Source organism: Hylobates moloch, unplaced genomic scaffold, assembly GCF_009828535.3.
Source record: "Hylobates moloch isolate HMO894 unplaced genomic scaffold, HMol_V3 SCAFFOLD_17, whole genome shotgun sequence".
Classification (NCBI taxonomy): Eukaryota; Metazoa; Chordata; class Mammalia; order Primates; family Hylobatidae; genus Hylobates; species Hylobates moloch.
In genome coordinates, this window is record NW_026652292.1 from 5,900,518 (window position 1) to 5,925,205 (window position 24,688).

At 45.4% G+C, this 24,688-nt stretch overlaps 1 protein-coding gene across 6 annotated transcripts in view; it reads left to right on the top strand.

Annotated features, from left to right (window-relative positions):
• Positions 1 to 18,926, top strand: part of SRD5A1 (steroid 5 alpha-reductase 1) — a 33,052-nt gene extending 14,126 nt beyond the window's left edge. For 2 of the 6 annotated variants that reach the window (XM_032135229.2, XM_032135232.2), the window contains 3 exons: positions 3,997 to 4,098; positions 10,725 to 10,875; positions 16,123 to 18,926. In XM_032135229.2, the coding sequence (XP_031991120.1) occupies positions 3,997 to 4,098; positions 10,725 to 10,875; positions 16,123 to 16,189 (320 nt within the window). In that variant the 3' untranslated portion in view covers positions 16,190 to 18,926. The other 4 variants (XM_058430205.1, XM_058430206.1, XM_032135230.2 and 1 more) reach the window with 4 other exon arrangements.
• Positions 18,927 to 24,688: the final 5,762 nt, after the last annotated feature.

Sequence of the window (24,688 nt, forward strand, 5' to 3'; positions counted from 1 at the left end):
CTTCCTGTGAGAACAAAGACTCACAACAGAGAGGGCAGCAGGACCCCGGAGTCCCCGTGGGTGAGCCCAGCTGTCTCAGCACGGCTGGGGGCAGGGAGGTGACACAGGTGCTGGGCGCCTTCCCCTGCACGGGCAGGCGCTGAAACACAGGTGCCTGGTCAGGCCAAGAACCCAAAAATAGCAGCGCACTGTAGCAGAATGAGCAGGACTAAAGATTGAGACCCTTTGGCCACTCATTGACCACATAATCTCCTGCAGTACCTTTCATGACATGAGAAAAACCCACACTGGGTTATCTTCCTACAGTGCAGCTTCTGTGATTCTATGAACTTGAATCAACTTTTAGGTTTATAAAGTTGTTGAATTTTTTTATTTGTATCAGTTAATGTGAATTAATGTACATTTTCAACTTCTAATTATAACTTTTTAAGTTCTAAGCAAAAATGAAAATAAAACAGCCATCAAAAATATTTGCAAGAGCATTAAAAATTAATAAATTGGCTGGGTGCAGTGGCTCACACTGTAATCCTAGCACTTTGGAAAGCTGAGGTGGGCAGATCACTTGAATCCAGGAGTTCAAGACCAGCCTGGGCAACATGGCGAAACTCCAGCTCTACAAAACTACAAAAACGTAGCTGGGCATGGTGACACGCACCTGTGGTCCCCGCTTACTCAGAGGCACTGAGGGGGGAGGATCACCTGAGGCCAGGAGATCAAGGCTGCAGTGAGTCCTGATTGTGCCACTGCGTTTCAGCCTGGGTGACAGAGTGAGATTCTGTCTCAAAAAAAAAAAAAAAAAAAAAAAACCTCAGGGATCTTATATATAGGAAAGGTTCCTCTGTGTATTTGTTTAGTCTATCCTAGCATTTAGATGTTAAACCACCTGAGGTGTAGCTTACAAAGGTAGCATGCTAAAAGTCTGAAGTCAGTCTGTCAGATTTGCAAACTACCCTGCAGTGCTTCACCTTAAGCTACATAAAGTGACCTTACATTGCATTTTGCTTTTTCTCCATGTGTATTAATTTATAATCATAGAAATAAACTAACACTTGGATACTACTTTGTTGCTGAGAGATCCCTTTCACATTTCTCAGCCATGTTTTTTGTTAGTGAATTAGAATTTTAGTCCAAGGTTTCATCATACCTGAGGATCGTTATAGTGAGACACCTGTCCCTCCTCTACAAAAGGAGGGTTGGCTGAGAAGGCGTTTCAAGATCCTTTTCTAGCCCCAGAAATCTGTGCCTCCATGAAATGCTAGACTAAATTGTTTGGTACTAAATTGTTGTACAGTATCCCCAAATATCTTCTTGGTTTACCTGCTTTTTGACTATTTTCTTCTGCCCTACCTGTCAAGAGGAAGAACAGGCTTTTGAGTTCCTGTGCAGATCACGTGATTTATGCCTCCCCATGTTCTCTGAGGCAGAAAGGATGCCCATAAGACGTGAAGGGTCAGAAGAGTTACACAGCTGGCCCAAGACATCTAGACACACTGAATGGCAGAGCGGTGATTTCCACCACCTCGCCAAGCTGAGTGTCCACAAGTGGCAACAAGGAATAAGAGGAAGGGGAATTTCCTTCTTTTTTTCTTTTTAACTGAAGATATAGATTTTAAATGTTTGCTAGAGAGTCTCGTGGTACTCACCTCTATGATGAACAACAACAGAAGAACCCTCCTATTTAAAGTAGCTCCGCAGATGGTTCGCATCACGTAGAGGTGACTGTGAAGCTGGTCAGAGATTCCAAACACCAATCAATTGTATACAGACCTCTTGACTTCTCTACAATTAAACAGAAGGATTTGAAAAGGAAAAAATATGCCAATTGGAAGACAATCTAGGTTACCTTTTGTGTGTTGTATTTATTGCCTAGAGTTTATTGTTTTTGTGAGGAAACACACATGAAATTACATAAGTAATTATGCCTACTATAGTTACCATGAAGTAGTAAGCAAATAATAATAAATTTCTTCCTTTTTTTTTTTTTTTTTTTTTGAGATGGCATCTTTCTGTCGCCCAGGCTGGAGTGCAGAGGTGCAATCTCGGCTCACTGCAACCTCTGCCTCCTGAGTTCAAGAGATTCTCCTGCCTCAGCCTCCCAAATAGCTGGGACTGTAGGTGCATGCCACTATGCCCAGCTAATTTTTGTATTTTTTTAGTAAAGACAGGGTTTCATCATGTTGGCCAGACTGGTCTTGGACTCCTGAGCTCAGGTGATTCACTTGCCTCAGCCTCCCAAAATGGTGGGATTACAGGTGTGAGCCACCGTGCCCAGCAAATTTCTAACAAAAGGTTTTCCAAAACAGCAAAAATGGTTAATCTAAAATACTTTATAGAAAAATTTTGGGTTTTTTTTGTTTGTTTGTTTTGTTTTTTTTTGAGGCAGCCTGTCATCCAGGCTGGAGTGCAGTGGCGCGATCTTGGCTCATGGCAACGTGTGCCTCCCAGGCTCAAGCAGTTCTTGTACCTCAGCCTCAGAGTAGCTGGGATTACAGGCGTGTGCCATCTTACCTGGTTAACTTTTGTATTTTCAGTAGAGATGGGGTTTCTCCATGTTGGCCAGGCCGGTCTTGAACTCCTGGCCTGAAGTGATCCACCCGTCTTGGCCTCCCAAAGTGCTGGGATTATAGATGTGAGCCACTGTGCCCAGCCAGATTTTAAGATTCTTATAAATGGAATTAAATATTTAGCTTAGATGAACACAAGTACTAGTTTTCTTCCAATCTAAGCAATAAAGGGAGCTTGTCTCCTAGAAGAAACATAAAGTAGCCATGTTATTCAGACAATATGATTTCTTTTTAGAACCTCATACTGGAATCCAAATTACCTGGGAGTGAAATACTAAAATCCCAAAAAGGTAGCAAATCAACTATGAATGTATGGATCCAATAAATGACTTACAAAACCTATTATAAAACTTGGTATGAACTGCTTTGCTTAGAAAAAAAAAAAAAGCTGATTACAGTGGCAGAATCAGAAGGAAGAAATCTTGAAACTCTTGCTATAGATCAGAAGGTTTTCCATGTCCTTTTTCTAACTGTGAAAAAGTATTCAATGTCACTGATGTGATGACTCAAATAATAATGATACTCACGTGTACATTGATTTAATATTGAACTGAATGCCAGCATTAAGCAGCATCTGTCTTTCATATTTTAAAAAAGTATATCAGAACCATCAAGTTAACCTCTTTTTATCAATATTTCTTTTATAAAACACTGTTTTGGCCTTTTGCCTTTTCTTGACGGAATTAATTGATGTGATACAAACAACTCTCCTTTAAGTGCTGAAAAATCCTTGCAGATTTGTAAGAATAGGAGAGAAAACTAGGGATACCGTGGGATTCTGGGGAGAGCCGTGCAGCCGGCCACGGGAGACTCTTATCAAGAACCGAGGAGGAAGGACTGACCGAGGAATGCTGATTGATGAGCCTGCAGGAATTCTGCGGTGGGGGAAACGTGGATGTGCATTAATTTGTTTAAATGAGGTTGTAAATAAGAGAAGAAGACCAGCGATCTGCTCCTAGGAACTGTCACCCCTCAAGGGGTGGCGTACAGCCAGTGGTGACAGAGCAGCAGAGGAGCATCACCCCTCCTGGTTCATGTGGTGGAGATGGTAGCATTGCCTCATGCAGATTTTGTGAGAAATAAGTGGGATGAGTCTGTCTGGTGGGCTGACTACCTGATGCTCCCTGGAAAGGAGCCATGTGCCCAAGTCAGTTTTCTGTCCATACTTGTCATCCTGAAAATGTAGATTGTGATGATCCGGTCGAAGTATTTTGAGTACATTAGATGATGTATTTGTATTATTAGAAAAACAAAGCCCTACTTAGCATACCTGACAACAGTGCTTCGTGGTTTTTACTACCAGTTCTGGCTAATATGTTACACTAACAATGGTAATATGAGGGGTTGCAGTAATACTGTTCAGTCAGGCTGGGCTCGTAGTGAAATTTTGTGGTTTATTAGCCAAAATCATCTTGCAATTTTTTTCCTTTAGGTTTTGGCTTGTGGTTAACGGGCATGTTGATAAACATCCATTCAGATCATATCCTAAGGAATCTCAGAAAACCAGGAGACACTGGATACAAAATACCGAGGGGTACGTACTGAAAGTGAAGAATTTCTGTGAAAGTTGCGTGCCGTGGTTCCCGGCTATTTTAGTGTTGCCAGCTCTAAGAAGTAGTAGCATAGTATTTATTAGCTACAAGTTTTCAGAGTAAGTCATCATTATTAATAACAAGTGCTATTGTTATTGTCTTATTAGAACAACAAAAGAACCAAATCTGGCTAACTGAACAGTTATTAAACAAAGCAGAAACTCCAGTTATATCTGTGCTTGGAAAGAGAGGATGAGGAAGAATTTATGATTTACGAGGAGTGTCTGGCACTTTTGTTTCTAGCAGTATAATGGAATAGATACTTTGACCCTCCTCTGAAAACAGTTTAAAATGTTGGAATATTTTGAAAATCTTCTTAAATGCATCAGTATACTATCAAGAAAGGAAGTAATCATCAGAGGACAAGATCTAGGTGAATGGTGGAATCTGGAGCGTGTCTTTTGAGAATTTGTAACGAGGCGCCGACCCACATGCTGGTTTATAACCCAGATTCGCACTACTTGTATAGTATGAAAAATCTCAAGCCATAAATTAATTTCCATGGCCTAAGGTGGTGGTGGACTCTCCTGGCCAGCAAAAGCCCAGATCCCCGAGGGGATCTGCATTCAACCTGAGCCTCAAAGAACCCAATGTGCCACGTTCCACAGAGTAAGAGGCATGGTCACAAGGTACAGAACCCACAAGGAAGTACAGCACCATTAGGGAGAGCGTAATTCAACATGAAAGATTTCAGATGTTGGAATTAATGGAAACATAAAGTGAGTACTTGAAATGCTTTTTAAAAGGAGTAGATTACAATTAGGAGGAAAGAAGCAATGTACCATAAAAAGGACTAGAAACCAATAGAGCTTCAGAAAAAATTTTTTAAAGTCCATAAATCTAAAACTTTAATGGAGAAAGAGCGTGACATCACTTAGTTTGACTTCTTCCACTTATGTTCCTAGAAACCATATGAGAATAGCAACAAAAACAAACAATGCCGCAAACCTCAAATTACTTAAACTGTGACGCTGAGAACCTGGACTCAGCAAAGCCAGCTCCAAACATGACGGTAGTGTGATAGAAGTGGCAAAGAAGAGAAGACATGACAGAGTCCTAGACAGGCTGCTGATCACCCATTCAGCCCCTGGGTGGATTGGGAAAGAATCCCCTCTTTGGTGTTGGGCTTATGAGCAAACTGCACCCTCATGGGGTCATCCCAAGGAGCCGCTTCGTCGGCAGGTACAGTGGCTGGGAGAGCACAATGAAAGCTGGATGGTGGCCCCCTCGCTTCCTGCCCAGCACCCTTGCATGGGGAACAGTGTGATTCCAAATTCATCGGCAAGTGTTCATCCCCTGAAGGAGAGGGCCCTGTCCTGAGGAGGGGCTGCCATGAGCCAGACTAAGAAGGGACAGGGCACAGTCCTGGGGGAGGCAGAATGAAAAGGTGCAGAAGATGCCAGAAGCCACAGACTGGCAGATTTGAGAAACACCACTTCCAAAATAAAGGGCATCCCCAGAGACGGCAGGATCCCATGGGGGCCCTCCTGGGCCGGGCTGGTCACGGAAAGGCCTGAGGTGCCTCACACAGAGGGTCCTGTCCACTGTCCCACAGTAGTTGAGATGCCACAAAAACTTTTCAGCCCCTTTCCCTCCATTTCCTGCCCTCAGTGTCTGATCCTTCTTCTAATCCAACATATTCAAACCTGAAGACAAAAAAAGGTACAATCCCCAAATCTGTGCAGTCATAACATTAGGACAGCAAAAAAGCAGCAAAACTTACCTGAGCAGAAACTCACAAAAGCAGGGGAAAATTGTAATCAAATTTCCAACATGAATTTTAAAATGTGAATGGAGGCCAGGCGTGGTGGCTGACACCTGTAATCCCAGCACGTTGAGAGGCCGAGGTGGGCAGATCACATGAGGTCCAGAGTTCGAGACCAACCTGGCCAAGATGGTAAAACCCCATCCCTACTAAAAACACAAAAATTAGCTGGGCGTGGTGGCACATGTCTGTAATCCCAGCTACTTGGGAGGCTGAGACATGAGAATCACTTGAGTCTGGGAGGCAGAGGGTGCAGTTAGCCGAGATCATGCCACTGCACTCCAGCCTGGATGACAGAGTGAAACTCTGTCTCCAAAAAATAAAAAATAAAAAATAAAAATAAAATGTGAATGGAGCAGTTGCAGAGTCTGTACCCATCAGCTAAAGAATACTTGCGACAAACCCGCAATCTACAAACTTAGCTTATTACCTGTCGCAGTAAAGGGAGACCTCTCCCTGCCATGTTTCCCCACAGCACATAGCCTCCTTCATGCAGCTAGTAATCAACCCAGTTTCCTGACGGCCTGTGGCCATCAATGGCATCTCTGTGAACAGACAGGCCAAAGGAAATGCAGAAGCTTGGCTGCAACTCTCAGGCAGCAGGAGGTGACACCAGACATCAGTGCAGATAACATGGGACACATGAGACTTAGGGAAGAAAATGCTTCTAAAATTCTTAATTTCTCCTATCAAAGTACTAACCAGGCTCAACCTTGCTTAGCTTCCAAGTTCATACAAGATCAAAATTCTTTATTTCTAATCATTAAAAAAAAAAAAAAAAAAAAAACACAGAGGCATGTTAGAAGATAGAAATGGAAAAGCAAAGAATATGAAACCTAGACTGGGTGCAGTGGCTCACACCTGTAATCCCAGCACTTTGGAAGGCTGAGGCAGGAGGATCACTTGAGGCCAGGAGTTCGAGACCAGCCTAGGCAACATAGCCAGACCCCCCCATCTCTACGAAAAAAATGAAAGAAAATTAGCCAGGCATGGTGGTGCACACCTGTAGTCCCAGCCACACAGGAGGCTGAGGTGGGAGGATCACTTGAACCCAGGAGTTTGTGGCTGCAGTGAGCCTCGATCATACCACTGCACTCCAGAGGGAAATCTTGTCTCAAAAAAAAAAAAAATTTTTTTTTTTTTTGAGGTGGAGTCTCACTCTGTCCACCAGGCTGGAGTGCAGTGGCGTGATCTCGGCTCACTGCAAGCTCTGCCTCCCGGGTTCACGCCATTCTTCTGCCTCAGCCCCCTGAGTAGCTGGGACTACAGGCGCCCACCACCACGCCTGTGTATTTTTAGTAGAGATGGGCTTTCACTGTGTTACCCAGGATGGTCTCGATCTCCTGACCTCGTGATCCACCCGCCTCGGCCTCCCAAAGCGCTGGGATTACAGGCGTGAGCCACCACGCCCGGCCAAAAAAGGTCATTCTTATTGTGAATGACCTTTTTGGTGATAGATGGAGAAGGTAGGGAAAATATATCCATCCTAGGCACATTGAAGTCCGTGAAGAAGAAATCCAAGGCATTGGAACAGAATATATTTTAAAAACTAATTCAAGAAAGCTTTTGTGAAGCAAAACAAGACACAAGAGCGTCTGCCGTTTGTAAGTGTGCACCCTATACCGGAGGAAGTCTACAGGAAACAGTGACGATCATCTGCACGTGCCATGAGTGGCTTGTGAGGGAAAGTTTGTTAGATTCGTTCCATGCCAAGGCCTTAGAGGCAGCACCATGAGAGGCCCGAGGAACGTGGAAGCCAAAATATTATCCTAGCTTTGGAGACCCTCATGTAAAATCTGTCAGGTTTTGAAGACCACAGGTATAGGGAGTCTGAGTGCTGTGCCCCATGAGGACTCCACCATGGTCGGCTTTGTGACCGGTGCCCTTCGCTGCAGACTCCTAATTTTGCAGGGTGTTTTCATGTGACCCATTCACGTTTTCTAATACACAGGTGTGCCGTCTACATCTAGTGACTATGTGAGGTCTTTCAGAAACACTTTCCAGGACTCTGTTAATAATGGTGCCATAACTGGTTAGGGTGAAAGGAGCAAGTGACAAAATGAACAAAGAGATAAAGGGAGGTGCAGAGGTGTGACATCCATCGTCAGTACATACAGGCTGAACTAGGGCTTAGGACAAGTGCTGTGGGCTGTGTGTGACAACCAGTTTGTGGTTTTGTAATGCGGCATCTGTAAGCAGCCTGTGTCTCAAGAGGACATTTTTTAGCAGATTGGCATCTGCAGGTTTTCCAGTCTACTTACATGCTTACCAGTCCACCCATATGGTTTCACCAAATAGTGTGCCCCACACCGGACACTTAGAGAGAAGGTTCATTGAGCAGGCTGCACGCAGGAAGGCATCGTGGCCCCAGCCCTGCCCACAGGCTGTCTGCCCTTTGGGTGACTGGCATCTGCAGGGTGGGATGCAAAGGTCCTTCCACGTCTGGGATTCAGCTGCCCAGGGCTCTGATGAAATACAGATGATCATTAACGTAATCTTGTAGAAAGCTGAAGCAGTTACAGAAATGGGTGAATAAGAAAGTGAAAGTGACTAAGCTCCATGGCTCAGAGGGAACAGCGCTGTGAATGCTTTGGGTCGATTCTTGCAGGCGCTTCTGCAGGTGCACATGTCCACACATGGCAAATGACTTTCTATTTATTGGGCATTAAGTTTGATATTTTTATGTTTTATATTGTCATTAAAAAGTTTACTTGTCAATGAATATTGATATTTGTATTAGTCTGTTTTCATTCTGCTATAAAGAACTACCTGAGACTGGGTAATTTATGAACAAAAAAGGTTTAATTGACTCACAACTCCACATGACTGGGGAGGACTCAGGAAACTTACAATCATGGCAGAAGGCGAAGGGGAAGCAAAAACCTTCACATGGCAGCAGGAGAGAGAGTGAGTGAAGGGGGACCTGCTTCACACTTTCAAACAATTACATCTCATGAGAACCCACTATCACAAGAAACCACCCCCATGATTCAGTCACCTCCCACTGGGTCCCTCCCTTGTCCTGTTCAAGATGAGATTGGGTGGGGACACAGAATCAAACCATATCAGTATTATTTTACAATGGTGAATTATTTCAAGCTTATAGAAAAATAGTAGAGAGCTGAATATTGCAAGCATCTACACACCCCACCTTCCTTAAATAAGAAAAAGAAAAGCACTTTGCTGTCTTGGGCTCAGCAAAACCATTTTCTTTCTTTTTAAAATATAGACCATCTCAGGCTAGGTGCCGTGGCTCACGCCTGTAATCCCAGCACTTTGGGAGGCCAAGACAGGTGGATCACCTGAGGTCAGGAATTCCACACCAGCCTAGCCAGCATAGTGAAACCCCGTCCCTACTAAAAATACACAACTCCAAAAAAAAAAAAAAGAAAAAGAAAAAAAAAAGTAGTAGACTATCTCAGCTCCAGCCAAAGCCCTCATGCATGTAAGTTACAGTGTGCTCAGAGATGTAGTCTCCACCCTATGCTGGAGTATTTGTTGAAATTGATGACTTAGGGTGTAATCGGTTTGTCTTTTTTTTTTGGAGACAGAGTCTAGCTCTGTCACCCAGGCTGGAGTGCGGTGGCACGATCTTGGCTCATTGCAACCTCTGCCTCCTGGGTTCAAGCAATTCTTATGCGTCAGCCTCCCGAGTAGCTGGGACTACAGGTGTGCACCATCACACCTGGCTAATTTTTGTATTTTCGGTATAGACAAGGTTCCACCATGTTGGCCAGGCTGGTCTCGAACTCCTAACCTGACATGATCCATCTGCCTCATTCTCCCAAAGTTCTGGGATCAGAGGCGTGAGCCACTGCACCCAACCTAATTTTTTTAAAAAAATGCTCTGTCCTTATATGCCTTCAGAATTTTCTCGGCTCTGCAGACATAGTGTCCAATTGGAACCTGGGGCAGATCACACCAGGCCTCTCTAAACACACTTGAGTAACCACAAAGCTACGGCCTGAGGGTGAGTCCCACGGAGGGGCCTCCTGCCCTTCCTCTCTGCTGGGACCCCTCTTCCTGCCCCTCATCTGGTCCTTGGAGTGTGCCAGCCATTGCTGTCCGCCTGAGGGCCTTTGCTGCATCTCTTCTCCTGCCTGGAGCACTCCTGAGAGCACCTCCAGCACCTGCCAGGCTGGCCCTCACCTGCAAGCCTTGAATCGACCCTCACCTTCCCTGTGAGACCTGTTCCCAGCCACTCTGTGATGGTGACCTCCTCCACCCCGTCCCAGCTCCGGGGCCCCCTCACTCTGCCCTGCCCCTCGCTACTCCTCCCCCTCCATGTGCCGTGTGCTCTCCTTGTTCATGACACTGGAGTTTATGGTTCTAGATGTGGGGAGGGGGTCTGTCCAAGTGCCTGGGCAGGGCGTGGCCCGTAATACTGACTCAGTGCATTTGTGAAGATGTGATGAATGAATGAATCTGTGCTTGAAAATGATTATCTCTGTCACTCATTGCTCTAGGGTTCTATCTAGGTCCATTTTACATGGTTTACTTGTATTCTCCGTTTGCATGGTCCATCGGCAGGTGCAGTGGTTTATTGGTGTCTTCCGCTGTAACCGTACGTGTGCGTATTCACATAGACGGGTATTGATATACATATGCAGTTGACGATCAGAAGTTGTGATATGAATTAGTAAACCATGTAATCCTGGATATGTCCTATTGATTAACATTCTGTAAGGGCAATATTTTTCCGTTCTTGAATTTATGTTCTCCAGGTAAGTATTCACTAGCATCTCTGAAGTCCGTATTTCATTTTGTAGTAAATGCACTACTTTGGTGTGTGTTTTCTTCTAGGAGGCTTATTTGAATACGTAACTGCAGCCAACTATTTCGGAGAAATCATGGAGTGGTGTGGCTATGCCCTGGCCAGCTGGTCTGTCCAAGGCGCGGCTTTTGCTTTCTTCACGTTTTGTTTTTTAGCTGGTAGAGCAAAAGAGCATCATGAGTAAGTTTTAAAACACTTTTACCATTTGTAATTTGTTCTTTGACTATATTATTACCATTTTTCAGGCTAAATTTTTGAAGTGTTCATTTAAATTGCTGAATTCCAGTTTATTCTGTGCTTTGGCCAAACAAGTGCAAAACCAAATAGCTGTAGAATCACCCAGCTCTAGGGAATAATCAGATCCACATCATCACAGTTGTTCTCTATACCACGCCCTTAGCCTCTCTGAATTGACATTGCTGGATTCAGTGGTCAAGTTAGACACCAAGCAGGGGATTCAGGGCTCTGAATGGGAAATACTGATTAAAACAGATCCCTGACCGAGCAATAGCCAATGGCCAGCTTGTGAATGCTGCAGGTTGAGGAAGTCCTGAAGAGGAAGGTGAATCTCAGAGCCCAGCGACACTGGCAGAACTCATGCCCACAAGAGCTCTCCAGCTATGTGGTGGCTTGGGCCATGGCTCTGAACCTGGGGTCCTTGATGGGCTACAGAAGCTCTGCATGCCCCCTAAAATGACATCATTTTCCAGAGACCGGGTCCTTGGCTTTTATCTGATCCCCCAAAGGGCTTGCAAGCCATTTGACCAACACACTCATAAAGAAATCAAAGGGACTGGGCACGGTGGCTCACGCCTGTAATCCCAGCACTTTGGGAGGCCGAGGCCAACATGGTGAAACCCCGTCTCTACTAAAAATACAAAAATTAGCCAGGCATGGTGGCAGGTACCTGTAATCCCAGCTACTCAGGAGGCTGAGGCACAAGAATCGCTTGAACCTGGGAGGTGGAGGCTGCAGTGAGCCGAGATCGCACCACTGCACTCCAGCCTAGTTGATAGAGTGAGACTCGGTCTCAAAAAAAAAAAAAAAAAAAAAAGGGAAAAGAAAAAAGGAAAAGAAATTGAAGGATGTCAAGGCTGAAGTGAATTTAGAGAACATCTTTCTAATCCAATAGATGAGGAAACTGAGGTTCGAGGAGCAGAGTGTGAGGCCAGCCAGGAGCCCCTTCTCATTGACGGGAAGAGATCTCAGCAGCAGCGAGGGATCTTTACCTGCCCTGACATTGGCGCGTGTCCCTGACAATAAATGATGGAGACTGGGCTTAGCAAGCGGCCAGCCTGGTATGCACATTTACTGTGTCCCCCGAGCCACCCACTTCATCCGCTCAAAACATCTAATCGAAATCTCCAATGCTGCTGATGCTACGAGGTGTGCAAAAATGTATAACTCTGTCCTACTTCATGGAGTTTATCATCTTTTTTGGGACTAAGGACAGAGAGAAAAAGCTAAGAGAAGAATAGATTGATATCATGGTATAGTGGGAAGAGTACCTAGGTGTACTTCCCAGCCTCACCATGTGTTTGCAGATGCAAAGGATGATTATTGGAGATGAGAAGAAGAAAGGTCATATCTGAAGTATCTCTTGGTCTAATTTTTTTTTTAAGGCAGCGTCTCGCTCTGTCACCCAGGCTGGAGTACAGTGGCACAGTCTCAGCTCACTGCCACCTCTGCCTCCTGGGCTCAAATGATCTTCCCACCTCAGCCTCCCGAGTAGCTGGGATTACAGGCACGCACCACCAGCCCTGGCTAATTTTTTATATTTTTTTGTAGAGTTGTGGTCTCACTATATTGCCCAAGCTGGTCTTGAACTCCTGGACTCAAGTAATCCTCGCACCTCAGCCTCCCGAAGTGCTAGGATTCGAGGCGTGAGCCAACATGGCTGGCCTCTTTGTCTCATATTTGAAGAAGTGATAGCATAAATGTGAGAGCTGATGAGAGCTCTAAGAGCAGCACCCTGCATTCTTCGAGACACTCCATCGTGCCAGTGGCCTGGTATTTTCACGCATAGACAGTGAGGAGAGAGCGAGATCAGAGAGCCACGACCTACCTAAATCCCAGAGCTGCTGAGAAAAACAGAGGGGTCTGCGGAAAGTTGAGTGAGTGCCAAAGGCAGAGAGGGTTTGAGAAGGAGGCTCGATGCCAGGCATGGCAGAAAACACTATGGGCCAGGAATGGGCCTTCTGTGCTGGGAACTGTGTCTGCCAAAAGGTCATATGAGAGTCCTAAGCCCTGGTACCTGTGAAAGCGACCTCACTGGGGAACGTAATCAGTTGAGATGAGAAGGGAAAACGTGGATAGACATACACCAGGTGATCACACAGAGTGCGAAGGCCGTGGGAAGCTGGACACAGAGGCGGGGGCAATGCAGCCATGAGCCCAGGAACACGTGGTGCCACCAGAGCTGGGGGAGATGGGACTGGAACCTTCCCTGAACCTTCAGAGGGAGCGTAGCCCTGCTGCCACCTTGATTTCCAACTTCTGGCCTCCAGAACTGGGAGAGAATCAATGGCCATTATTATAAGCCACCCAGTGTGTGGTTAACTTTGTTCTAGCAGCCACAGGGAACTGATACGCCAGCCTTCCAGCCATTTAAAATTGACTGGGAAAGTAAGGGCAGGAGTATGATTGGTGAACCCCTCTGTTTTCTCCTCTGCCAGATGACTTTGTTATCACAAGATTGGTTGAAATACAACATTATCTCTCTAAATATACATTCTAGAATCTGACTTCCTCCCCTCTGCCCCCGCTGCTCCCAGCACTGCACCCGGCCTGGGCCACACTTGCCGGTGAAGATGCCATCCTTTTACATTCCTAATATTTGATGTGAAGAAGCGAGTAATGGCTCATTTCTCATTAAAAAAAAATGAGATAACACTGACGTTTAAAAAAAACATGGATCAGAGTAAGATTGAACACGGGCACACCATGTCGCTGGCAAAGACGTTTTCTCAAATGAAATCAGGAAACAGGAAAGCCCCTCTCGGTATTTGAATATGAAACATATAGAAATGGAAAATAAATAATTCAGTTATCTAAATGAAAGTCTTTGCTAATGAAAACCCAAAGATATTCTTTGCAGAAGAATTCATGAGTTGAAAGAGCTCTTTGTCATTCATTTGCTGTTTAAATTGGTGTCAGTGTGAAACCAGTTTTAAGCCCTGAAGAATTAATAATTCAGTTTTGCAGAAGTATGTTCAGAAATGTAGGACTTACAAGCTGAGAATAAAATAAAAACTCCTTTTTAAAAAATATTTTCATAAACCCAACTAATTAAGCCATCAAATAAATGTATTCCAAAAGAAAACATGCCGAGGATCTATTCCTTGCACTCTATCTGATGGATTATAATGTTCTTTTTTTTTTTTTTTTGAGACGGAGGCTCGCTCTGTTACCCAGGCTGGAGTGCAGTGGCGCGCTCTTGGCTCACTGCAAGCTCCGCCTCCCAGGTTCATGCCATTCTCCTGCTTCAGCCTCCTGAGTAGCTGGGACTACAGGTGCCCGCCACCATGCCCGGCTAATTTTTTTGTATTTTTAGTAGAGACGGGGTTTCACCGTGTTAGCCAGGACGGTCTTGATCTCCTGACCTCGTGATCTGCCCGCCTCGGCCTCCCAAAGTGCTGCGATTACAGGCATGAGCCGCTGTGCCCGGCCGGATTATAACGTTCTAAAAACAAAATTGTATTCCATGAAATCTTTCTATAATAATTAGTCTTTAAATTCATAAATGATTGCATTGATAGTTAAACTCTAGGTCAGAAACAGTCAATTGTGCTGGGTTGCTAACAAGTATTCTCTTTAAGGGCAAAATTTAAAGGTATTCTAAGCAGTAAGAAGAATTTAATCATTTAACAATAAACATTTTATTTCTATATAATGGTTTCTGTGAAATACATTTAACCTCTTCAGCCAACATCCCTTCATTGTGTGAGAACACCCTGACCTCACACATGTTCTTTCTGATGTCACGGAGCCCAGCCTTGCTGGCCGGCCTCGTGGGTGGGGGGCGTGTTTTCTTGGCGTCCTGCGGCAGTCCTGTGTTTCCCGTCTCCCGCCTGCCCTCTCGTGTTTGCCCATGTCAGGCTCTCCTGCTATCATGTACTCTGCCCTTGCCTTTTGGGGCCTGGGTGCCCATCTTCCCACGGGCAGTTTCTGGGAGAGAGGAGCTCACCCGCTATGTCCCTTTGCGGCGCCCAGCGCCGCTGGCCCATGGGGAAGCTCTTCAGCACTTGCAAGTGGCGGATGGCCTGGATCCCAGCAGGCCTGTGAAAACCTTCAGCCTCTAACCGGCGAACATGTTTGCAGTGCACTTTCGCAGGTTTGACACCGGCTGTTAGGCTTGGCCACGTTGTGTGTTGGGCACTCGTGGGTCCATGTGCCGCCACTGAGCCACACAGCTGGAAAGGCTGCAGTCTCAAGGCCTCATGCCAAGGGAAGTGACGCTTGACCTGGAAGTCCTGACCGACTTCTTAGAATTGTTCTTATTACATGCCTTTTTGGGGACACAGAACATACAAAAGTAAACGTGGCCGCCCAGTATGTTCAAATTCTCTATTTGTGGATTCCGGTGTTAAACTTAACTAAGACCAGCAGGGTTTTGCCAACTCCCTCTCAGTTTCTCATCCTCATATGTTTCTACCACATTAACAAAGAGCTAATTGCTTTCTATGATGATTTTTAGTCTGTTGTTTAATCTTTCTGTGTGTGTTTATAGAAACTCCCTTTTTATGACTATTTCTCCATCTTGTCAAATTATTTCTAATTTTTACTCCATCCACTTAGTTGCCACCTTTCCCAACTGGCTATTTCCCCCACAACAAATCAGCACGCCTTCATTGATTCAATTTATATCAAAACTGAAAATAATGTTTGTTTCGAGCACAAGAATGAATTGTGGACAATGCCATATTGCATTTCCCCAGATTTCGCTGAATCCTTACTAAGAGCTGTTCATGAGCCTCCTGGTATGCAGCTGGGTGCCCACTCCACACCCTGGGCTAGACCAGTAGTTCTCAATCGCAGGCTGGAGGAAACTGTGGAGTCACCAGCAGATATTCAGGAAGCACCTACTTCAGGTCCTGCCCCTCCTCCAGCCTGCCTGCTTTCCCCAGGGGCTGAAAAGACAGCTCCACAATGTGCTCATCAGTATTTTCATCAAATGTCAGTAATTTTCCTTCCAGATAGAAAGGTGAATTCTATGGGCTACTTCTTCTGACTCACACTTTATGATTAGATATATTTAATTCTTCATAACAGGCAAAATTAAACTATAAGTATGAAATGCCCAAGTTTCTGTTACTACATTTAAGAAACTGAGTATTCTTTTGTAATGAAAAATATTGTCACTTTTGTTAGCATCTGTTAAATGTCTAAGTGACAGAATTATTTCCTTTTTTAATTTTTTTTTCTTAGGTGGTACCTCCGGAAATTTGAAGAGTATCCAAAGTTCAGAAAAATTATAATTCCATTTTTATTTTAAGTGCATTTTCAATGAAATTATCTTCAACTGGAAGCTTTCCAGTGGTGCTTCTCTATGGACTTTGTAAATAAGTTATATCTTTGTAATTTTCCTGCTACTTCATCATTTTCAAGATATCCGCTAGGGATTTTTTTCTAGTAATTTTGCAAGCTACCTAATAAGTACCTAAATACACTGAAACAGAGGTTGAATATCCTACTGTGTAACAGGTCAGAATTTCAAGCTCTGGGTAATAACTGCTGACATTTTTTCTAATTTTGAATTTACCTCTTTTGGCTATGTCTTGCCAAGTGTGTATAAGACTAGACTTTACAACTGTCTTTGATGGCATTTTCAGAACAATAAATGTCACAATCCCTTCTATAGCCCCCTACAGTGATCCCTTCAAGGTCAATGGCAGTGTTGCTTCCCTCCCTCTGTAGGGCTGGGATCTGTCTTGGAGCCCTCTCTGGGAGGCCACAGAGGCTGGGGGTTGCCATTGTGCAGTCATGACCCGGGGGAAACTTGCCAACCTTCGTGTCAGGTGCTGTGTGTAAGTGGAGAACTTGGGGATGGAGGAGGAAGCTCCTCGTGGCCCTTCCAAGGCGAGGCAAAAACATCTGGATTTGTTCCAGCCCAGCCCACCGGGTGACATCACCAGGCAGGGAGGTGTGCTGGTGGTGGTTCATACGGAGTAAGCTGCTCTGCCTGTGCGAGGGGCTCTTGGGCCCTAAACAGGCACCTTTAGGCCATGGGTCACTCACCATGAGCCATCAATATGCTCTGGTCTGACATGGTTTCTCTCTGTCTTCTAGTCTAGACCTAGTTTTTTGTTCTGTTCACCATGTATGGATATAGTAGAGATTGTTGTCTGTGAAATTTCTCCTTTGTAGATTTGGAGTTTTCCCTTGTAGTATAAAGAATGATCACTTTCTGTAACAATAACAAGATCACTTGTTAAGATTTATCCTGTTTGTTCTTTGTTGATTGAAACATAATAATTATACTGTTAAACTTCTCTACAGCCTTCTTTTTGTTCCATAGCTAATCTTCCTTCTAATAGTTTTTGCTTTCTGTTTTGCTGTTGTTGCTTTGCAAAGCTTTCCCCTCATAGCCTGTACCTGTTATCAGTATAAAATAATCTTCCTGTTGAATGCTTCATGACTTGAATTCTACTTTGATAAAAACATTGCCATACTGCTTTTTATCTTGATGAATTCATCTGGCATTGCTTTGCCTTATCATCTCATCTGGAGTTTTTAAATGCCATTTGTTTCAGTTGTCTTTAACAACATAATAAATAGACTTTGCCATTTAACAAGGTAGCTCAAATTCTTTTACTAATTGTTACATCGAAACATTCTTTCATCATGTTTCCTGTTTTTATTTGGTTTTTTCAACTTCTTCTGTTTATTATCTACAGTGATTTGGAAAGGAGATTTCCTTTAAAACAAACAAGCTTATTGGGAATGGCTTTTATGATTTTTAAAGTAGCCTTGAGAGCTTCCAGTTAAATCTGATGAGCTGAACATACACCTTTCCTTCTCCCCTCTCCTGACCCCAGTTGAAATCACCTCAAAGGAATTTAAGTGGGGTGTGGCCCCATAAAGAGAGTGAGAGAGAGTCATCACTGCAGATGGACCACAGCACGGGTGGAGATGGGCCTGATGTGGCAGAGCAGAGAGGCCATGACAGTGCGTGCCCTGAGGAGATCCTGGGTCCTCACACCTGGGCTGACAGAGGGCAGAGGAAAATGAGCACCTCAAAGTGAGACTAACTCAACACGGCGCCCGCAGCAGAAAGCAGCGTCCTCTGCACCCCCACTCCCCAGGGAGAGCACAGAGAGCCCAGAAATGAGCCGTGTGCCCATTACCGGGGAAGAGAAGGTAGGCTGAGGAGGTGGCCTTTCCTAACACAAAAATTAACTAGGTGGGGAAAACCCGAGAACTAGGTGTTGGCATCCCAGGAAAAAAAATAAAGTCTCCACATTTTGGTCTGTAGGGATCCTGCCCCATAATGGCGGGTTACCTCCTGCCTCAAGCTGCAGGGAAGCCAGGAGTGGCATGGTGCCCCCACAATTACCTCTCCTGCCCAGCCTTTCTGGTCCTTTTTAGAAAATGTGAACCAGTGAGCAAGAGGCACCAGATACATAGAAAAATCTGCATCATGAAAGAACAATGAAAGCCTCTTCAAGAAAACATGATCCCAGGAACCAAAGGGAATTTTTAAAAAGAAATTGTAACTTCAGGGAGATTCAGCATCCACAGGGGAATGGACATCACTCACTGTGGGACATCACATACTGGAATACCACTCAGCAATGTGAAGGAATGGACTGTTGATGAATATTTATAAATCACATATCTGCTAAAGGTTTTAATATTCATAATATGTAAAGAACTATCAAAATTCAATAATAAAGCATACATTTTTTAAATGGACAAATTATCCAACACGTCACCAAATAATACATGTAAGTGGCAAATAAGTACATGCAAAGATGCTTAATGTCTTTGGTCACTGGGGAAACATGAATAAGATATCAGTACACATCTATGAGCCTTTCACAAAACTCTGATTTGAATGTCGAAATCTATAAAAATTCATTCTGTTGAACAGTAAGCTGAGGCTCAAACAAATTTTAAAGAATTTATTTGATCAGACAACAATTCATTAACTAGGCAGCTCCAAACCAGACGTGGTTAAGGAGCTCCACTGCGGGGAGCAAGGGGAAGGCTTCCACTGGATGGACACAGAGGAAAGCAGCACCGAGTTTGTGGCTCCAGCTACACAGCTGCCTCATTTGGTCTGTTCCCTTGGAAGGTCCCTGGTTATATAAGTTTGGTGCCTGCTCTGGTCAGTTGAGCTTAAATCCTGTTATCTTGTTTTTCTTCAATATAGGCAATTACAACAAATAGCTCAAGTTAAGTTTTGCTTATGTTTGCAAAGCAGACAAGGTTTAGGTCATTTATGAGGCCTAACTGGTTTTGTCTGCCCAGGGATTCTTTAGGTCTGGTCTCCATTTTAATTTAACATTTCTACATATGATAGTCCCCAAAATATGAACATTTTCCCAATAACACTTGCAAGCCATAACTTATTTTCCCCCATTAAATATTGTTACATTTACTGCAGATAGTTTTAAACCACTTAAAAACTACACGTTTGCTCAAACGGCTTGTTCTTCAGTTAAAGTTCAAACCCGTTTGACCAGAGAAAAGGAAACATTATTAACTAAGAATATGATTGCGTTAGTCTGTTTTCATGCCGCTGATAAAGACATACCTGAGACTGGCTAATTATAAAGAAAAAGAGGTCTAATGGACTCATGATTCCACATGGCTGGGGAGGCCTCACAATCATGGCAGAAAGACACATCTTACGCGGCAGCAGACGAGAGAATGAGAGCCAAGCGCAAGTGGAAACCCCTTATAAAACCATGCAATCTCGTGAGACTTACTCACTACCGTGAGAACAGTATGGGGGAACCGCCCCCATGATTCAATTACCTCCCACTGGGTCCCTCCCACAACAGGTGGGAATTGTGGAAGCTACAGTTCAAGATGAGATTTGGGTGCGGACACAGCCAAACTATATCAACCTTGTTTTTTTTTTTCACTTGTGAATGTAAAACATTTTAAAATGTTGACACTACAATATATTAAGTAGCTATTATAAATGCACATATAGCATATTCTATAGCTGCCAGGTTTACTTTTTTTTTTTTTTTTTTTTAAGGAAACTAAGTTACACTGTGGTTAAGACTTGTACCTTCACCCTTGAAAAAGCCCACATTCTATCACAGCAATGTATGGTCAGACTTAACAGCCCCAATTGTTAAATACTTGGATCAAGTCATAACCAGTTTTATTGCAAAAGGGCCCTGCAGACATTTGTTAATTGTAGTACCTCAATAGCTACCCAACAAGTCATTACCATACAGAAACGTGCATCATGAGAAGCGAGAAATATCACCCATCCCTTCTGCATGTCAGCCGCTCGTCACTCCTGAGCAACAGTAATCACATCCCTGAGGTCTGTGGACAGTCACTTTCCGCATTCCTCCTGAGTGAAAGATGGCGCGACTTAAGTACAAATGCAACATATTATAAACAATTTCTTACAAAAGTCACAAACCAAAGTATTTTACAGAATTTACTACAAAACGCCATAAAATCTCTCTCTCCCGGTATCCGGCGAGCCAACTGGATGTCTTTGGGCACGATGGTGACTCTCAGCTTGGATGAGATAGTATCTCTCAGCGTGGATGGATAGTATCTTCAAACAGACCCACCGGGTAGCTTCCTAGCCTCCTGCCGCGCACGGACGGCTGCTCTGGGAAACCTCAGGTCGGTTTTGAAATCGGGCGCGATCTCCCGCCCCAGCCTCTGCAAAGGCAGCTTCCGGATGAGCAGCTGCCTCCACTTCTGATAACCACGAATCTCTCGCAGCGTCAGGGCCCCGAGCCTGTTGGGATGAGGCTTCTTCACCGCCCCCGGAGAGGGGCGCTTTCCTGGCGGTTTTCGTGGCCAGCTGTTTGCGGGGGGCTTTCCCCCGGGGATTTACAAGCGGTCGGCTTGGTTCGGGCCATTTTCTTTTCCCCAGCGCCGAAGTTTGAGGCTACAGTCGCGGAGCGAAAAACCGACGCTCCTCCGCCGAACAGCCAAACCTCTCTGCCCTGCAAAGACCTTGACTAATAAAAATTCAACTTTTTTATTAATTAAAAAAATAACCAAAAAAATCCAGTCTAAAAATGGTTCCATTCTGCAGAGAGGCATCTTTTCCAAATCGCAGTGAAAAAGACGAGTGATTCTCAATTTTACTTTCTATTACTTGCTGTGAAATTCTCTCACAAAATTGCTCTCCAGCACAGCAGAACAGCATCTGTAGAATGGTATTAAGGTAATGACAGTGTGAAACTAACTGTCTGATACGTATTAACAAAAGCAGGTCACTGCTGGTCACCATAGCAAGACATTCAGCTGATAAATGGTTACCCGCTGAATGTTTGCTTAGGACATTGATTCCTTCACCCACATAAAAATAAACAGCAGCCAGGAGACTACCCTAGTCAATGTCCAGAGGGTCCCCTTTCCTCCCATTTTCTGCAGGCGAGTCCTTTATGTTTAGAAACCTTGACTGGGCGCGGTGGCTCACGCCTGTAATCCCAGCACTTTGGGAGGCCGAGATGGGCGGATCACGAGGTCATGAGATCGAGACCATCCTAGCTAACACGGTGAAACCCCGTCTCTACTAAAATACAAAAAAAATTAGCCGGGCGTGGTGGTGGGCGCCTGTAGTCCCAGCTACTCGGGAGGCTGAGGCAGGAGAATGGCGTGAACCCGGGAGGCGGAGGTTGCAGTGAGCCGAGATCGCGCCACTGCACTCCAGCCTGGGCGACAGAGCGAGACTCCGTCTCAAAACAAAAGAAAGAAAAAAAAAAAGAAACCTTGCCTGCGCGGCATGCTCATGCCACCATGAGCAGGAGGTCACCTGCTGCTCAGGAGCCTCCCATTCCCCAGGCTGACTGGGGCCGCAGAGGCTGGGGAATAGGCACACAGTTGCTCCCATTAGCAAGGTGAGGCTCCCGCTCCATTTATCCTGGACAGCACTGCGCTAGACTGTGACCTGCTGAAGTGCAGCAACCAAGCCTAGGCCATTCGCTACCATCCACCCTAAGACCTGGTAGGGGGCCTGGGATGCAGTAAGGGCTCAAAACACATTTGCTAAACAACAACAACAAAATGACTCACGTGTTGCTTCTCACTCAAAGCAGAAAACCAAGGTAGAAAGACAACAGGGAAGCGCACCCAGGGGTGTGGATCCTGAAGAGATGCCTGAAATGAGTGTGGTGTACAGTGGGAAGGCTGGAAAAGAATTTGCCAGATACCGTTCCTGGCTAAAGCTCATTCAGGTCCACATCCCCAAACACAACTAATCTGTGCATTTTCAGATCTATGACAGCCTCGTAACCCTGTCTCCTTGAAAGCAAATTAGTGGGTGCCCAAGATAGCCAGGGAGGGTGTCCCCTCTGGAGCCACTTCTGGGTAGAAGCAACTTTCAAAGCCAAAGCCCCCCAGGCCAGTTTGGGGCCCCCACGTCTGCCTTTCCACCCATTTGATCTTCTCAAAGTGCTGGCTCAGAGCTGACCAGCATCACCACTGATGAGACGGGGTTATCTCTGGGTTCTGATGAAGCCCATGATTGCCAGATAAATCGCGACTCCAGAACCTGTAGCTTAATCCTGGTTGGGTGTCCTGGTTCCCTCCAGCCTTCCTCTAATGTCTCCTGGTGAGGGCCCTACGTCCGTTCGGGCTGCTGACAAAATACCATAAACTAGGTGGCTTGTACACAACAAAAATGTATTGCCCACAGTTCTTGAGCCCGGAAAGTCCAAAATCAAAATTCGGTGTCTGGTGAGGCCCCAGTTCCTGGTTCATAGGCGACACTGCCCTGTGCTCTCACCTGGAAGAAGGGACTAGCCAGCTTTGTGGGTCTCTTTTGTAAGGACATGAATCCCATTCATGAGGCCTCCACCCTCATCACCTAATCATCTCCCAAAGGCTTCACCTCCCAACACCATCGCATTGGGGGCTAGGTTTCAACATTTGAATTTGGGGCTCACAAACACTCAGACACTGCAGGCCCACTGGCTTTGCTTTTCCTATCTGAACACATCCCCACCCCACGCCTGCAGTGGCCAGCCCTTAGGAATTGAGCGAGGGGACTGTGCCCACCATCAAACTCCCCTCCCAGGCAAGGGGCTGCTCCCATGGAAATAGCCCTGCAGTGCTGGGGTGTGAAGCCTGTTCCTCAGGGAACCTGGGGGTCTGGCCTCTCTCCAACCCAGCAGGGCCAGTGCCCCCTAGCTCGCTCTGCACCCTGCCACCCTCCTCTGTGGTTTGGGGTTCTCAGGGAGCTCACTGCACCCAGGCACCCTGCCCCAGTCCTTGGCCTAGCATGGTGAGCCCCAGTCTTGCCACAATGCAGCTTCCTTCTGAGCTGCCCTTGGGTGTCTGCGGGCACTAGTGGGTCTACTGCTTCCCAGACTGTGTCCCCTTCCTCCTGTCCATGCTGGGGATGGGATTGCTCTGAGGTGACCACCCCAGGCTGCTATAGTGGCAAAAGCCCCAGCCCACAGTGCTCTCCTTTGCTTGTCTAAGCCTCTTCTCTACCCTGGGCCAGGGGCTGGAGGGAGGAGCTCCGAACTCAGCATCTCCTTGCTGCACCTTCCTCCTCCCCCACAGGACCCCAGGGCCCCCCATGGGCAGGCGTCTCTGTTGGGCCTCCCTTGCCTAGCCGGGACTTCTTTCCAAGGTCTCTCTGACCTCAACCTGTGGTTAAGCCTTGATGGTGGGCGGGATGCAGGAGAGGAGGCAGAACTGGCTTGGCAGGAGGGGCTTTAAATCAGGCAGTACTTCAGAAATAGTACCATGCTGTGATGGCCAGTTGTCTTACTTGTTTTAAACCAAGCACTTTCCAGCAGCCCTAATGGTCCTTCACCTCTATTGCCTGAAAATCCCCTTCAGCAATCCTAAAGCCTCTCCCAGCTTGACTTGGCCCTCTCCCTGGTGGAGACATCAGGGCTGCCGAACCTTGCTTCTCTCTTTTCCTACTTTTTACCTGTTTCTGACTCAAACCACCTCCGTGCTAGGCTTCTCCCTCAGAGAGGCCTCTGTGTGTGACTTCAGTCACCCAACACTGACAGAGCTTAGAACCCAATAGCCCATTTCTCTCCTTCCGTCCAGACCCTGTCTGCTGTTATCTGTAGGAAGACCACAGCCAACTGCTATCATGACCAAAGCTAAAATCCAATGAGGCAGAGAACAATAGTTGTACCCATCTCCTCCTTAATCTCCAAGGCCAGTGGTGCATGCATTTGTGCATTCAACAATATTTGCCAAGCACTTACTATATGTCAAGCACAGCAGTGGGTGCTGAGGACAGATGGGTAGAAAAAACGGTCCTGGCCCAGGTGGAGTGACAGGTAAGAAACAACTAAGTAGCTAAAATAATGTTAGGTAGAAAAAAATGACAAGAATAAAAGCAAGGAAAAGGAAAGGGACTCTCACTTCTGTCTGATACAGCCATAATCTTCTCCATAGGCCATTGCTGTAACCAAAGCTTGCCCACCTTTCTTGAGATATTGATCAACCAGGTCATTGCAAATACTGTTAACTGATTCCTTTTTATGGCTGAGTAGTATTCCATCATATGTATGCCACAATTTCTTTATCCACTTATTGACTGATGGGCATTTGGGTTGGTTCCACGATTTTGCAATTGTGAATTGTGCTGCTATAAACATGTGTGTGCAAGTATCTTTTTTGACTAATGACTTCTTTGCCTCTGGGTAGATACTCAGTAGTGGGATTGCTGGATCAAATGGTGGTTCTACTTTTAGTTCTTTAAGGAATCTCCACACTGTTTTCCATGGTGGCTCTACTAGTTTACATTCCCACCAGCAGTGTAGAAGTGTTCCCTGATTGCCGCATGGATGCCAACATCTCCAGTTTTTTG